Genomic DNA, 12,934 nt, shown 5'->3' with positions numbered 1-12,934 from the left:
ATTTTCTTTCAATTTGATATACTCCTTTATTTCCTTAGATATCCATGGCTGATTAGCCCTTTTCCTACAGTCCTTCTATTTTATTGGTATATACTTTTGCTGAAAAATCGCTTTAAAAGTCCTCCACTGTTCCACAATAGTCCCACCAAAATGTATTTGCTCCCAGCTACCTTAGTCAACTTGTCCTTCATCCCATTGTAGTCTCCTTTTTAAAGCACAAAACACTGGTATTGGATTTTACCTTCTCACCTTCCTTCTGTATTTTAAATTCAACCATACTGTGATCGCTCCTTCCAAGAGGATCACTAACTAAGAGATAATTAATTATTCCTGTCTCATTACAGGGCAAGATCTGGGATAATTTGCTCCCTCGTAAGTTCCATTACATACTGTTTGAGAAAACTATTGCGGATACATTCTATGAACTCCTTCACAAGGCTGGTTTGACTAATCAACATGTAGATTAAAATCCCCCATGGCAATTGCCATACCATTTTTACATGCATCAGTTCATTCTTTGTTTATTGCCCGCCCGACTGTAATGTTATTATTTAGTGGCCTATCGGCCAAACCTATCAGCGAGCTTTTCTCCTGACTATTTCTAATTTCCACCCAAATGGATTCAACCTTTATCTTCATAGAACCTATATCGTCTCTCACTACCACCCTAATATCATCCTTAAATATCAGAGCTACACCACTTCCCTTACCTTCCTGTTTGTCATCCGAATAGTCTGATACCCTTGAATATTTAGCTCCCAATAGTGACCACCCTGTAACCATGTCTGAATAATGGCCACTAAATCATATTCATTCGTGGTGGTTTGTGCCGTCAACTCATTTACCTTATTTCAAAAGCTACGAGCATTCAGGTAAAGTGCCCTTATGCCAGGTTTTCCTCCCTTTAACTTTTTTCATAATTTTCCTTGGAGTTGAATCCTCCTCCCCATATGCTAACCTGCTGCTTTGCTTGTCATTCACCATTATTGTTACCGTAGTTTCACCCATCCCTCCCCCCTTATTTGTTAGTTTAAAATCCTTGTGACCACCCTATTTATCCTTTACTCTAGAACACTGGTCCTAGATCGGTTCAGGTGAAGACCATCCCAATGGTTACAGTAAAGATGCCAATGCGCCATGCAAAGGAACCTCTCTTAGGGTGGCACATGGCACAGTGGTTAGCACTGGGACGACGACACTGAGGACCCGGGCTCGAATCCTGGGTCACTGTCTGTGTGGAGTTTGCACATTCTACCCCAGTCTTTCACCCCCACAACCCAAAGATGTGCAGGTTAGGTGCAATGGCCATGCTAAATTGCCCCTTAATTGGGAAAAAAAAATAATTGGGTACTCTAAATTTAAAAAAAACAGAAAAGGAAGTCCTCTTTCCTGCACCACTTCTTGAGTCACATGTTTGCTTCCCTAATTTTCTCATCCCTATGCCAATTCACACATGGCTCGGGTAGTAATCGTGAAGTTATAACCTTTGGGGACCTGTTCTGTAATTTAATTCCGATACTCCCCCAACAGGTCTTCTTTCCTAGTTTTGCCTCTGTTGTTTGTCCCAACATAGACCACAACACTAGATCCTCCCTCTCCCATCTAATATGCTTTCAAGCCAGTCAGAGATGTCTCTCACCCTGGCTCCGGGCAGGCAGCATACCTTGCCGGACTCTCATTCCTGCTTACAAATGATGCTTTGAACAAGAGGCAAAGGAATGCTGTGTGCTTTGAGTGCAGTTGGTGTAGCTAATGGGAGGAACCAGGTCTGTCTGGAAAAAATACGTTGCCTGCAAGACTTGAAGATGAACAGAAGGCTTTCAACTTGGTCCTAATAAAAACAAGGTTTCTCTCTCCAAGGACTGTGCACCACGTAAAACCTGATTGTTAACTTTATACTTAAGCGGTATTTGAAACCTATGGGCTTGCTTAATTGGATTGTAGAAGCACATTTCAGGAATCAGGTTAAGATGTTGTACCTGTTTACTTTAAAGCTATTTCTTTGTTGCTAATATTCCTAATTCTCTGTTCAAATTAAAGTCTGTTTTAATGTGGGCAGCATGGTGGCACTGCGGTTAGCACTTCTGCCTCATAGCGCTAGGGACCCGGGTTTGAATCCGGCCTTGGGTGGGTATCTGTGTGGAGTTTGCACGTTCTCCCTGTGTCTGCGTGGGTTTCCTCCGGGTGCTCCAGGTTTCCTCCCACAGCCCAAAGATGTGCAGATTAGGTGGATTGGCCATGCTGAATTACTTCCCAGTGTCCAGGTTATGTGGGTTTACTGGGTTATAGGGATAAGGTGGGGCATTGGTCTAGGTAGGGTGCTCTTTCAAATGGCTCCTTTCTGCACTGTAGTGATTCTTAAAGCTGTCTGCTGGGCAGGATTATCACTCCTGTTGGCAGGAACATTTCCTCACAGTTTTACCAAATGCAAGCAGTTGACTTCTAGTCCGGGCTCTTAACCAAAATTGGGGTTCTGGACTGGATCCATAACAGGTGCAAAAAAAATACAAGTTGTTATGTTCCTGCTTCTATCTTTGGGGTAATGAGACCGGTATCAAAAATTTAATCATGTACTACTAGGAGTATAGGATGCACAAAATCCATGAAAATCTCCCATGCAATATGAAGGAGCATTCTCTTTCGAGATATGTCTCTCTACTGTGATACAACAACATCTCGTATTTTAATAGCAGCTTTAATATAATTATACCTCCCAAGGTGCTTTGCAGGAGTGATTACCAAATGGAATCTGTCACCAAGCAACGTGAGGGGATATTAGGACAGGTGTCCAAAAACTTGATCCAAGAAGTAGGTTTAAAGGAACATCTTCAAGGAGATTGATGCAGAGAGGCGAAGGGGTTTAGGGATAGAGTTCCATAAAGCAGTGTGTGCCCAATATGATTTCCATAAAGATAAATAATTTAATTAAAATAATCTTTTTGATGTCAACATCTGTGCACATTGAGTTATTAATTGCAGCGGTGTTGAAAGGTTTAATTGTGTAAAGTTTCTTTAGATTAATTTACCTCATAAAATCTGTTTCTTACACAATATTTTTTTAAAAATTGGTTTAAATTGCATTTCTTTTCTTGTAGGTTGACTGCTTATGTGGTGAAAGTGTTCGCGATGTCGTATAATCTGGTCACAATTCAAGCAGATATTCTCTGTGGTGCTGCAAATTGGTTGATTTTATATAAACAGAAACTTGATGGTCACTTCCAAGAGGACGCTCCTGTACTTAGCACTGTGATGATTGTACGCAAGATGTTTCTGCCTTCTCAAGTTCATTCCAGATGGTTGTAATGAAGATATAAAACAATTGAATCGTGGAAATGTTATAGGACAGAATGAGGCCATTCACTCCATCGTGCCGATGCTAGCACTTTGACAGAAATATCCAGTTTGCCTCAGTCCTCTGCTGCTGAAGGGCCTCCGCAGGCCGGTGGGAGTTGGCGCATGTGCAGGAGCGCCATCGTGTTCTGCCACATGCGCAGAACCACTGGCGTGCTTCCTGCGCATGCGCAGGGGGCTTCTTTACAGCTTTATAGAGGCCGGCGTGGAGGGAAAGGGTGCCCTCATGGCACAGGCACAGGCTTGCCCGCAGATCGGTGAGCCCCGATCGCAAGCCAGGCCCCCCCCCCCCCCCCCCCCGGGGCTAAATCCCCCCACACCCCCCCCACCCTCCCCCCACGAGGACTCCGCAAGCCGCCCTCAAAGCCAGATCCCAACGGTATGGACCTTGTCTAATCCACGCCGGCGTGACTGGACAAAAACGGGCGGCTGCTCGGCCCATCGGTGCCCGGAGAATTGCCAGGGGAGGCCGCTGCCAACGGCCCCCGACCGGCGTGGCCCCCGCCCCCACCCAAAAGCCAGCGGCGGAGAATTCGCCAGCCGGCATCGAAGCGGTGGGGCGGGATTCACTCCGACCCGGCGGTGGGTCAGAGAATTCCACCACTGACGTGGCGCGCCCCCGAGATTCTCTGTTCTTCCAGCTGGCCAATGGGGTTGCCCTTTGTGGGCAGTCCCATGCCATCGGGAAATCTCTGGGTTTTCCTGTGCAACGGAGAATCCCAACAGCGGAGAATCCAGCCCATTGTCTCTGGTTCATATGTGAATTTCTTTAATCAGAATCCTCTTTGATTCTCCCACTGGGTTCACGTTCTCCTTTATTTACACTATTAGAGCTCTTCAAGATTTTGAACATTTTGATCAAATCTTCCCTCAGCCTTCTCCTTTATCCTTTTTCCTTTGTTCAAATGTCTCCTTGACCTGATATCTCAGTCACTCATACAACCTGCATCCATCCTTCTGTCGTTTCCTTCCTTTGCTCTCCACTATTGTGAATGTTCTTTCAACCATTGTGTCACTGTTCGCTGGACCAAACCTCCAAATCCTTCAGTTTTCAAAGCTCTTTACGTAACATTCCTCTTCCCAATCCAAATCCATCTTCACGTTCTTCTCTTTTCTTTGGTGTCCATTCTGTGCCCCTCTACATGGGAAAGCATTCTGCTATATTTTTCAAGTTGTTGGGAAACTTGTTACTTTCAACATTTCTGTGTTTCTTCAAAATTGATCAACTCAGCTGAATGTTAAGGCTTTTGGTTTTAAAATTGTTGTTTTAAAATGTTCACATCTAAGTTGTTACACAACATTCCGCATGTTCCAAAATTGTCAGGTTGTTCCTTCAGATGAATTTGAGGCTTTGAGATTTTAATTATGACCTGAATTATCTGATATTTTTGCCCCAATTTTTTCCTGCGTCTTTTTTCATACCTTTTATTGTTTTCGTAAATCTTTGACAAGCAATTAACTCCAGAAATGAAATCAGCAGTTTGATTCCGCCTTCAGGGACCATACCCTAAGACTTCCATTGGACGGGTCCATAATTATGCCTGGCAAAGCACGATAGTGGTTTGCCATATAGAGTATGGCTGACCTGAAAGCTCTTCTGCCATCAGGTGTATTTGAAGGTATTACAGGCTGCTAAATAACCTATGTGCCATGTTATGGATGCACCTTCCGTGGCCATCAAACCCTGAAATGGGTCACCACCACTTTGCCACAAGCCGTCCTGCAGCAGTTTAACTACTAATTGCTTTCAGTCAGAATGTGGGAATGTGCATGAATGAAATGCTTCATTTTTTTTTGCATGTTTTAGGGAGGAGTCCATGGATCAGAAAGCGATGCATCACTGACTGCATTTGTGCTCATCGCGTTGCTTGAAGCTAAATATGTTTGTTCAATTTACATCGAGGTAATGGGGCCCCTTTTTTAAGAGTAATGTGATGCAATATTTTGGTTCAGATGATTTTGTTAAAGCTTTCTTGAAATTGTTGTGGGCCAGGGTTTAGAAACTCCGAAGTATATTATTGAGTTCACTGACCTATAACTTTTTGTTGAATTTGGCGAGGATGACCAGAAGAGCCTTCTCTTCAGATGCGATGCAACAGTCTTCCTAGACACTTTAATCAAAATATACTTTATTCTAAGAATTTAGTTAACATTTATATATAACCAAACAGCAAGAATTTGTATCAACTACAAAATAAAGATACCCCACAGCTACAGTAATCTATGTTTCACACTTAATGAATTCCCCCTCAACTGTTCCAATTCAAAAACAAAATCCCATAAACCAAAACCCCTTTATAAAGGCATGACCCAGCACTCTGCATTCTCACTTGAATAAGACTGGTTTTCCTGAGATGCTGACCCCCATCTCACCAGCAGCTTTAAACCCTTCAGGAAAGCAAACTGTATCTTAAAAATCACTACCAAGGTGATTTCTACTGGAGCATATCTTTAAAATGAAACTAGAGAGAGAAAGGCCAAAACAATTCTGTTCTCTGAGTCCACAGCAGCCAAAAATGTGAAAGTGAAACCAAAATAGCTCACAGAGCCACAACCCAGCTCCACCCACACAATGACATCACTGAAGCCATGTGATAAGACAAAAGCCTTTCCCATGCCAAAATTACCTCCAATTGTCTCCCATCTCACCTGAAAGACCTGACTCTTGCTTTCCATGCATATCAAACAGAAAAGGGGACCTCGTATATTTGGCAATTATTCAGTATGTAAGTTTGGAAGTGATCGATAGCAGACTACCCGACCAAATCATTGGCATCATTGATAAACATGATCTTATCTGTTGTCATTTTTACTCGGGACCCAGATGTCCTCATTCCCTTGCTGTGGCATTGTCACCCACCCAGATCAACAACTTTGTGACCAAAAATCTTTATTGCAAAGGGCAAAGATGTGGATTCTGATGGTTAACGCATGGAAGCTACTCGAAGTTGAAAGAGAATTTGGAGACAAGGCCCGGGAATATAACGAGGATAGAGCAGGGGAGAGAAATTAGTAGCTACAGGGAAATGGGGGAAGTAAGATATTCGAGGTTAGAGGTCTGGAGGAGTGATCAGAGAAAGGAGTAGGATCAATGGTTGTGGATTGATTATAGGATCATGGTGAAACTGGAAGCTGGCTCATTGGGAATGATTAGAGTGCGAAGAACAGCAGTCCTTTTAATTTCAATTTGGATCAGAAGGAGCACTCCTGCAATATCTGGTGATGCCAGACTGTTCAGCATAAGTGATTATATGTTGTTGAAGAGACTATTAATATAAAATGTCCTTACTTCGCATGGGCACAGTGCATAATGAAGACATGACCGGTAGATTTATGTTCCACTGCAAAAATGTTATGTTCTGTCAGCCATATTGTATTGAGCAAAGAGAATCAACAAAACAGGTACACCTGAGTTTACATATTCAAGAAATATTACTGCTGTGAATGTTTTCTTAATATACCAGTTGGTAACGGTTGATAAATTGTCATTCTAAAATCTCTTAATTTAATTATTATTCATTAATTTCAGAATTATGATATCAGTATCAGAAAAGCAGCAGACTATCTGCAAAATAGGATTGATAATCTGAAGAGAACATATTCTGTGGCAATAACAACCTATGCCCTATCACTATTGAGAATAAACAAACTGGACATCCTAATGAAATTTGCTTCCGGTAAGTCTGCATTTTCTCTGTCGTTAGAATTTTCCTACTGACATTCTGATCATCTCTGCACACCCAGGGACTGTCACAGTAAGTGAAATTGTTAGTCCTGTCAAAGGATATTGAATCCTCACCACCTTAGCAAAATGGTTAGTTAATGAAAACAAAGCAGAGACAGAGACAGAACCCTGAAATCAGAACTCGAGCTAGTTTGAAAATTCCGAATTCTCTGCACTCAGGAGGTAGCGAACATTTCCCTTTACCTAATCAAAAATAATAATCGTTTATTGTCCCAAGTAGGCTTCAATGAAGTTACTGTGAAAAGCCCTTAGTCACCACATTCAGGCGCCTGTTCGGGGAGGCTGGTCTGGGAATTGAACCCACGCTGCTGACATCGTTCTGCATGACAAACCAGCTGTTTAGCCCACTGTGCTAAACCAGCCCCTTGAATTAACGTTGAGGAGGTGAAGTTGTTTTTGTTCACAGTGCAAAAGGAGCTTACAACAAATTACATTGTGCCAGTTTCTGCTCCATTGAATCAAAGCTGATTAGTGATGAGCATGTTTGGCACTGCTCCTGAGAAATAGTTTTCAGCCCTATCTCCTTCATGTTGGTGCAGCATTATTTGCTGGACACCCAGCATAGGACATCTGATAAGAGGTGGTTCTTTTGTCAATAACTGGGACTCCACCCATCAGATGAGTTCAACCCGCAGTGATAATTGCAGTAATAATAATAATATTTATTAGTGTCAAGGGTAGGCTTACATGAACACGACAATGAAGTTACTATGAAAATCCCCTAGTCGCCACACTCAGGCGCCCGTTCGGGGATACAGAGGGAGAATTGAGAATGTCCAATTCACCTAACAAGCAAGTCCTTCGGGACTTGTGGGAGGAAACCTTCGCAGACACGGGGAGAACGTGCAGACTCCATACAGGCAGTGACCCAAGCCGGGAATCGAACCTGGGATCCCGGTGATGTGAAGCAACAGTGCTAACCACTGTGCTCCCGTGCCACCACCGCTACCATTCCATAATGGAGACATGAGGACAAAATGGCGAGTCTCTTGAGAACCTCACCAGGATGTCAACAACCAGTAGCCTCAGTCTTGATGCTGTTGCAGGTCGAGGAAGCCTGAACTTGTGTGCAACTTCCCGGCTGATGGGAGAAGCCTTCATTGGGAATTGTTAATGATAAGGAATTATGACATTTTGGCAGTTGTGGGTCTAACGAGGACCAGCAACATTTGGTGCTGAGAATGAAGGCAGAATAATTATCCTTTGATGTTCATTATTTTGGAATATTACTTAATAGAAATCTTGGAATGAAATGCTGGAGTATTTCAGTGAAGAAACACTGATAGTTTTGTGATTGAGTATATTGGCCAGAAGAGTGTAGAAAAAAATATTTGTTATCCAATAGTTTTTTTATTCATAATTTTTAAAAGCTCCAAAAGCAGGAGGAGCATTGATTTTTCTGGTTCCATTACTTCTTACTCACAGAATAATTCATCAGGAGCATCATTTCTGCTTGAATTCTCATTCCAGACAATCTCCCTGACAATGCACTTGATAATTGGCAATGTGCCTCTCTATCAGAACTAGATGAATTTTCTTCAAAGGATTTTTTTTCTGTAAGAGCTAGAGCATACAGGACCAATTTATTTGAAAGGGGCAGCACACTTGCTATGAATGTTCTTCATTTTAACTTATTATTTTCAGAGACTCTTTCAGAGGAATCATACTGGGCAGGAGCTGGCAATGTCAACTCTTTGTACACAATTGAAGCCACAGGATATGCCCTTCTGGCTCTTGTGCAGCTTGAGAATTTTGACCAAGCTGGTAAAGCAGTTAAATGGCTGGCACAAAGAAGCGAATATGGAGGCGGCTACAGCTCCACACAGGTTGCATTATTCTACTTTACATTTGTATTGAATTCATTTTTAAGAATAAAAACTAACAGTTTTGCAAAGATCTTTAAGAATGGTTGAGGTTTAAGTCTTTCCTTTTTATCGCTGTCAAACAGAATTGACCCTTTCCCAAAGAAAAAGGCTTGTGCTGGTATACAAGTTGAGCTCGTCTTTCAAATTTCATCGAACAAGACTTTGAAGATTCATTAGTGTATATTTTAGCGCACATGATCGGATGGACATGAACAAATAGTTAATTGTGATTTAGTGCTTTTTAGCTTATGTCTATTAATGGAGTAGTAGAAGGCCTTGAGAATCTCTAAAAGGGATGAAGGGGCAGATTTTATGCTGTTGTGAAATAGTGGGTGGACGTCCCCGCACCATGAAGGGATGCTCTTGATCCTTATTGGCGTTCCCTCCTCAGGCTCACTTAATTGGTTTTGTCAAATTTCTTGAGGATCTCTTTGAAGAGAGCATGGTGATTAACTGGTTAATGCAAACTACGGAGGTCTGTTGCAATGCACCATAGCCTGTGGCTTCTGAGCTGTCATAAAAGGATGCAAAATAATAGCTTGTGCAGTTCATTTACTCTTGACACACTCCATCTGCGGTCAGCAATGTTGGATGCTAAGGCCAGACAAGCATTCTTTTGTCCAGGAATGCTGTGGCACAAATGGCAGAAACTGGCATGAGTGACCTTTTTCCACCATTTGCAAAGCGTTCAAAAATTCTTTCTCATATTTGAGGAGCTATAACACACCCAGCACATTGATGGGAAATTCGGGAAATGGTGTGGATCAAATGAGAGTCAGCAAAGGTTCTCCCTACAATCAGCATGATCTCACTCTAATGTCATTCCAGCGGAAAGTTTACACCAGGCTCTTTCAAATCTTAAACCTTAAATCTTAAACCGTTGTGTGTCAAATTCTATTCTAAAATGGAAAAGTAAATTATTGAGGATGTTGGGATCTGAAACAAAAGAAGGAAATACTGGGTAATCTCAGCATCTGTGTAGAGAGAAGGGAGCTAACGTTTCGAGTTTGGATGACTGTTTGTCAGAGAGGTTGGCCAGTATTTTCACTTTTTATTTATTTCTATCCCAAAAGAGAAGGGGTGCGATTCTCCGCTCCCCACGAGGCGTGGGAGAATCGCGGGAGGGCCCCCCGACAAATTTTATGCCCGCTCGCGCCCCCGCGGTTCTACCCCACCCCCCCCGGCCGGAAGAACTCACGGCGACCGGCGATTCTCCGACCCGGATGGGCCGAGCGGCCTGCCGTTCGCGACCATTTCACGACGGCGGCAACCGCACCTGGTCGCTGCCGTCGTGAAATGGGTGTGTAGATGCCAGGTTTGGGGCTTGCAGGGGGCCTGGTGGGGAATGAGCACCGCGACTGTGCTCGGGAGGGGACAGGCCCGCGATCAGTGCCCACCGATCGTCGGGCCGGCGTCTCAATCGGACGCTCTATTTCCCCTCCGCCGCCCCGCAAGATCAAGCCGCCACGTCTTGCGGGGCGGCTGAGGGGAAAGACGGCCACCGGGCATGCGCGGGTTCGTGCTGTCAGCGTCGTGACATCAGCCGCGCATGCGCGGGTTGGAACCGGCCAACCTGCGCATGCGTGTCTGATGTCACATAGACGCCGCCGTCGCGTCATTCTCGGCGCGACGCCTGGACACCAGCATCAAGGCCCCGCCGCCGTGAATAATGGAGCGCCGCTCCTAGCCCCCCGGGTGGGGGTGAATTAGGTGCGGGGAGCGGGATCCGAGGCCGTCGTGAAAGTCGGCCTATTTCACGACGGCCTTCGCGATTTTCCGCGGGAGCGGAGAATCGCACCCATGGTATTTTTGATATATCAGAGCTTCTCCAGTGGCCCAATGACGAGCATCCTGATTTAGACATTCGTCACCTAAATATTTGTAAAATAAACTGAACCAATACTCAGTATTCAACAACGAAACAAAATATAAAACGCTAATTATGTAAACAAGAATATTGATTGGTTTTGTTCACCTAGAACGGTTTTGCACATCTTATGAAATCTGGTTGCAATAGCTTATAAGTGCCCTTCCAACCAAATTGATGATGGGCGGTATTCTCCATTCCAGAGACTAATTTCTCCACCAGTGGAGAATGAGGACTGTGTTCTATTGGTGCTAGGATTGTCGCCGAGGTAGAATTCTCATATCTTTATTGTGTAAAATAATGCACAGCGGAGAACATGCCTGTTTCCCAGCACTGACTGGTATCGGGCCACCAGCGTCCAGAGACAGGCTCGCCCCCTCTCCACAATGCAAATGTTGATCCCGTCTGCTGACAAGGGGAGAACCTCCATCCTTCATCAAGGAGGAGCGTCCCCATCCTCCTTCTCCACCTCCTCTGCCACACACATCATGCATGTGTGAGTGTAACCTGCACTGTAGGGATTCTATGAAAAGAGCAATGACATTCTGGTGTCAGTTCCTGGCATACAGGGGAAAAGGATACTGTTTTCTGCAGTTAGAAAACAGCAGTTACAATAGCAGAAGTGAAAGCACTTAGCTGCTTTGAAGTGGCCAGCACCTGTCAATCAGAACTAGAATGTTTATAACCATTGCAGTTAGGATCAATGAAGGGTACTTTAGATGCATTCAAGCGTGAATGTAAAGATAAATAAACAAACCTCCTGGCAGCTGTGTTTAAACCATTAATCTGTCAATCAAAGGGTAGTTACAGATGCTGCACTGTGAATTGAATAAATACAAGGCATATCATAGAATCTCAGGGTATTTAAAGCCTTTCAAGTGTCGTGGCAGTTACTGCACGCTCAGTTATGCAGATTTGCCAAAAACCGATCCCACCCATTTAATCGTCCATGCTGCGCCATGGCGAGATACTTTTCCATTACATCATGGATGGAAGATCGTGCCCTAAATTCCATTTGTGTTTAATTTAACTCCTCAGGACTTTAAAGCTCAGTTTCCCTTTCCCCTGTATGCCAGGAACTGACACCAGAATGTCATTGCTCTTTTCATAGAATCCCTACAGTGCAGGAGTCAGTCATTTGGCCCATCGAATCTGCACCAACTCGTGAAAAGAGTGCCCCACCCAGGCCCACATCCCATCTCCACAACTCCACCTAACCATTGGACATGAAGGGGCAATTTATCATGGCCAATCCACCTAACCTGCACATCTTTGGACTGTGGGAGGAAACCGAAGCACCCGGAGGAAACCAACACAGGCATAGAGAGAACATGCAAACTCCACACTGAAGGAGGGTAGAATCAAAATCCAAGTCCCCGGCACTGTGAGGCAGCAGTGCTAAGCGCTATGCCACAGTGCCGCTGCTAGAATCTACTATTTTTCTACCATCTCTTGATTACTTTCCGCGAACAAAACAAGAAATTAGTTATTTATTCTTATTTCTGGAGCAAGCAAGCAAGTCCGAATTATGTTTAACAAAGATTCTTTTTTCCACTCCCCCAGGCGACCATGATTGCTTTGCAAGGTTTAGCCAATTACCAGGCTGGTGCTCCTCCAATAGAAGAAATTGACTTGGATGTTGTCGTAACCATTCCTGGCAGACGGAAACCTATCAAATGGAATTTTGACTTATCAAATAAATACGTAGCAAAATCAACAAGGGTTAGTTATGACTTAAGTTTTAAAATAAACTTTTCAACTTTTCTTTTTGATATCTCCAAACTATGTTCACTTCTGCTTCCTCTCCCTACTATTTTTGACCAGAAATAGTGTCATTCTCCAAGATGATGGGCGGATTCTCCAATCCTGGGGCTAAGTGTTGATGCCATCGTAAACGCTGGAGCGTTTCATGCTGGCGTCATCTGGCCCCTAGGATCAGAGATCCTGTGCTGCATAGGGGGCCAGCACGGCACTGGAGCGCCTCACGCAGCTCCAGCTACCGATACGGGCGCCAGCACGGCCGGCGCGAGTTCGTGCATGCACGCCATGGCTGGTGCGGGTTGTCTTCTCCGCGCCGGCCCAGAGGCCACTGTAGGGCTCCTCTAT

General features: G+C 44.1%; 1 protein-coding gene across 1 annotated transcript in view; it reads left to right on the top strand.

Annotated features, from left to right (window-relative positions):
• Positions 1-12,934, top strand: part of LOC119957048 (complement C3-like) — a 166,552-nt gene that overhangs the window by 114,438 nt on the left and 39,180 nt on the right. Inside the window, exons 26-30 of the mRNA XM_038784654.1 lie at positions 3,096-3,255; positions 5,159-5,254; positions 6,881-7,028; positions 8,741-8,922; positions 12,392-12,550. Of these exons, the coding sequence (XP_038640582.1) occupies positions 3,096-3,255; positions 5,159-5,254; positions 6,881-7,028; positions 8,741-8,922; positions 12,392-12,550 (745 nt within the window). The remainder of the gene's footprint in view (positions 1-3,095; positions 3,256-5,158; positions 5,255-6,880; positions 7,029-8,740; positions 8,923-12,391; positions 12,551-12,934) is intronic.

Source organism: Scyliorhinus canicula, chromosome 25 (assembly GCF_902713615.1).
Source record: "Scyliorhinus canicula chromosome 25, sScyCan1.1, whole genome shotgun sequence".
In the NCBI taxonomy this organism is placed as follows: Eukaryota; Metazoa; Chordata; class Chondrichthyes; order Carcharhiniformes; family Scyliorhinidae; genus Scyliorhinus; species Scyliorhinus canicula.
Note: the sequence above shows the minus strand (reverse complement) of the source record. Positions and strands in the feature narration are given on the sequence as shown.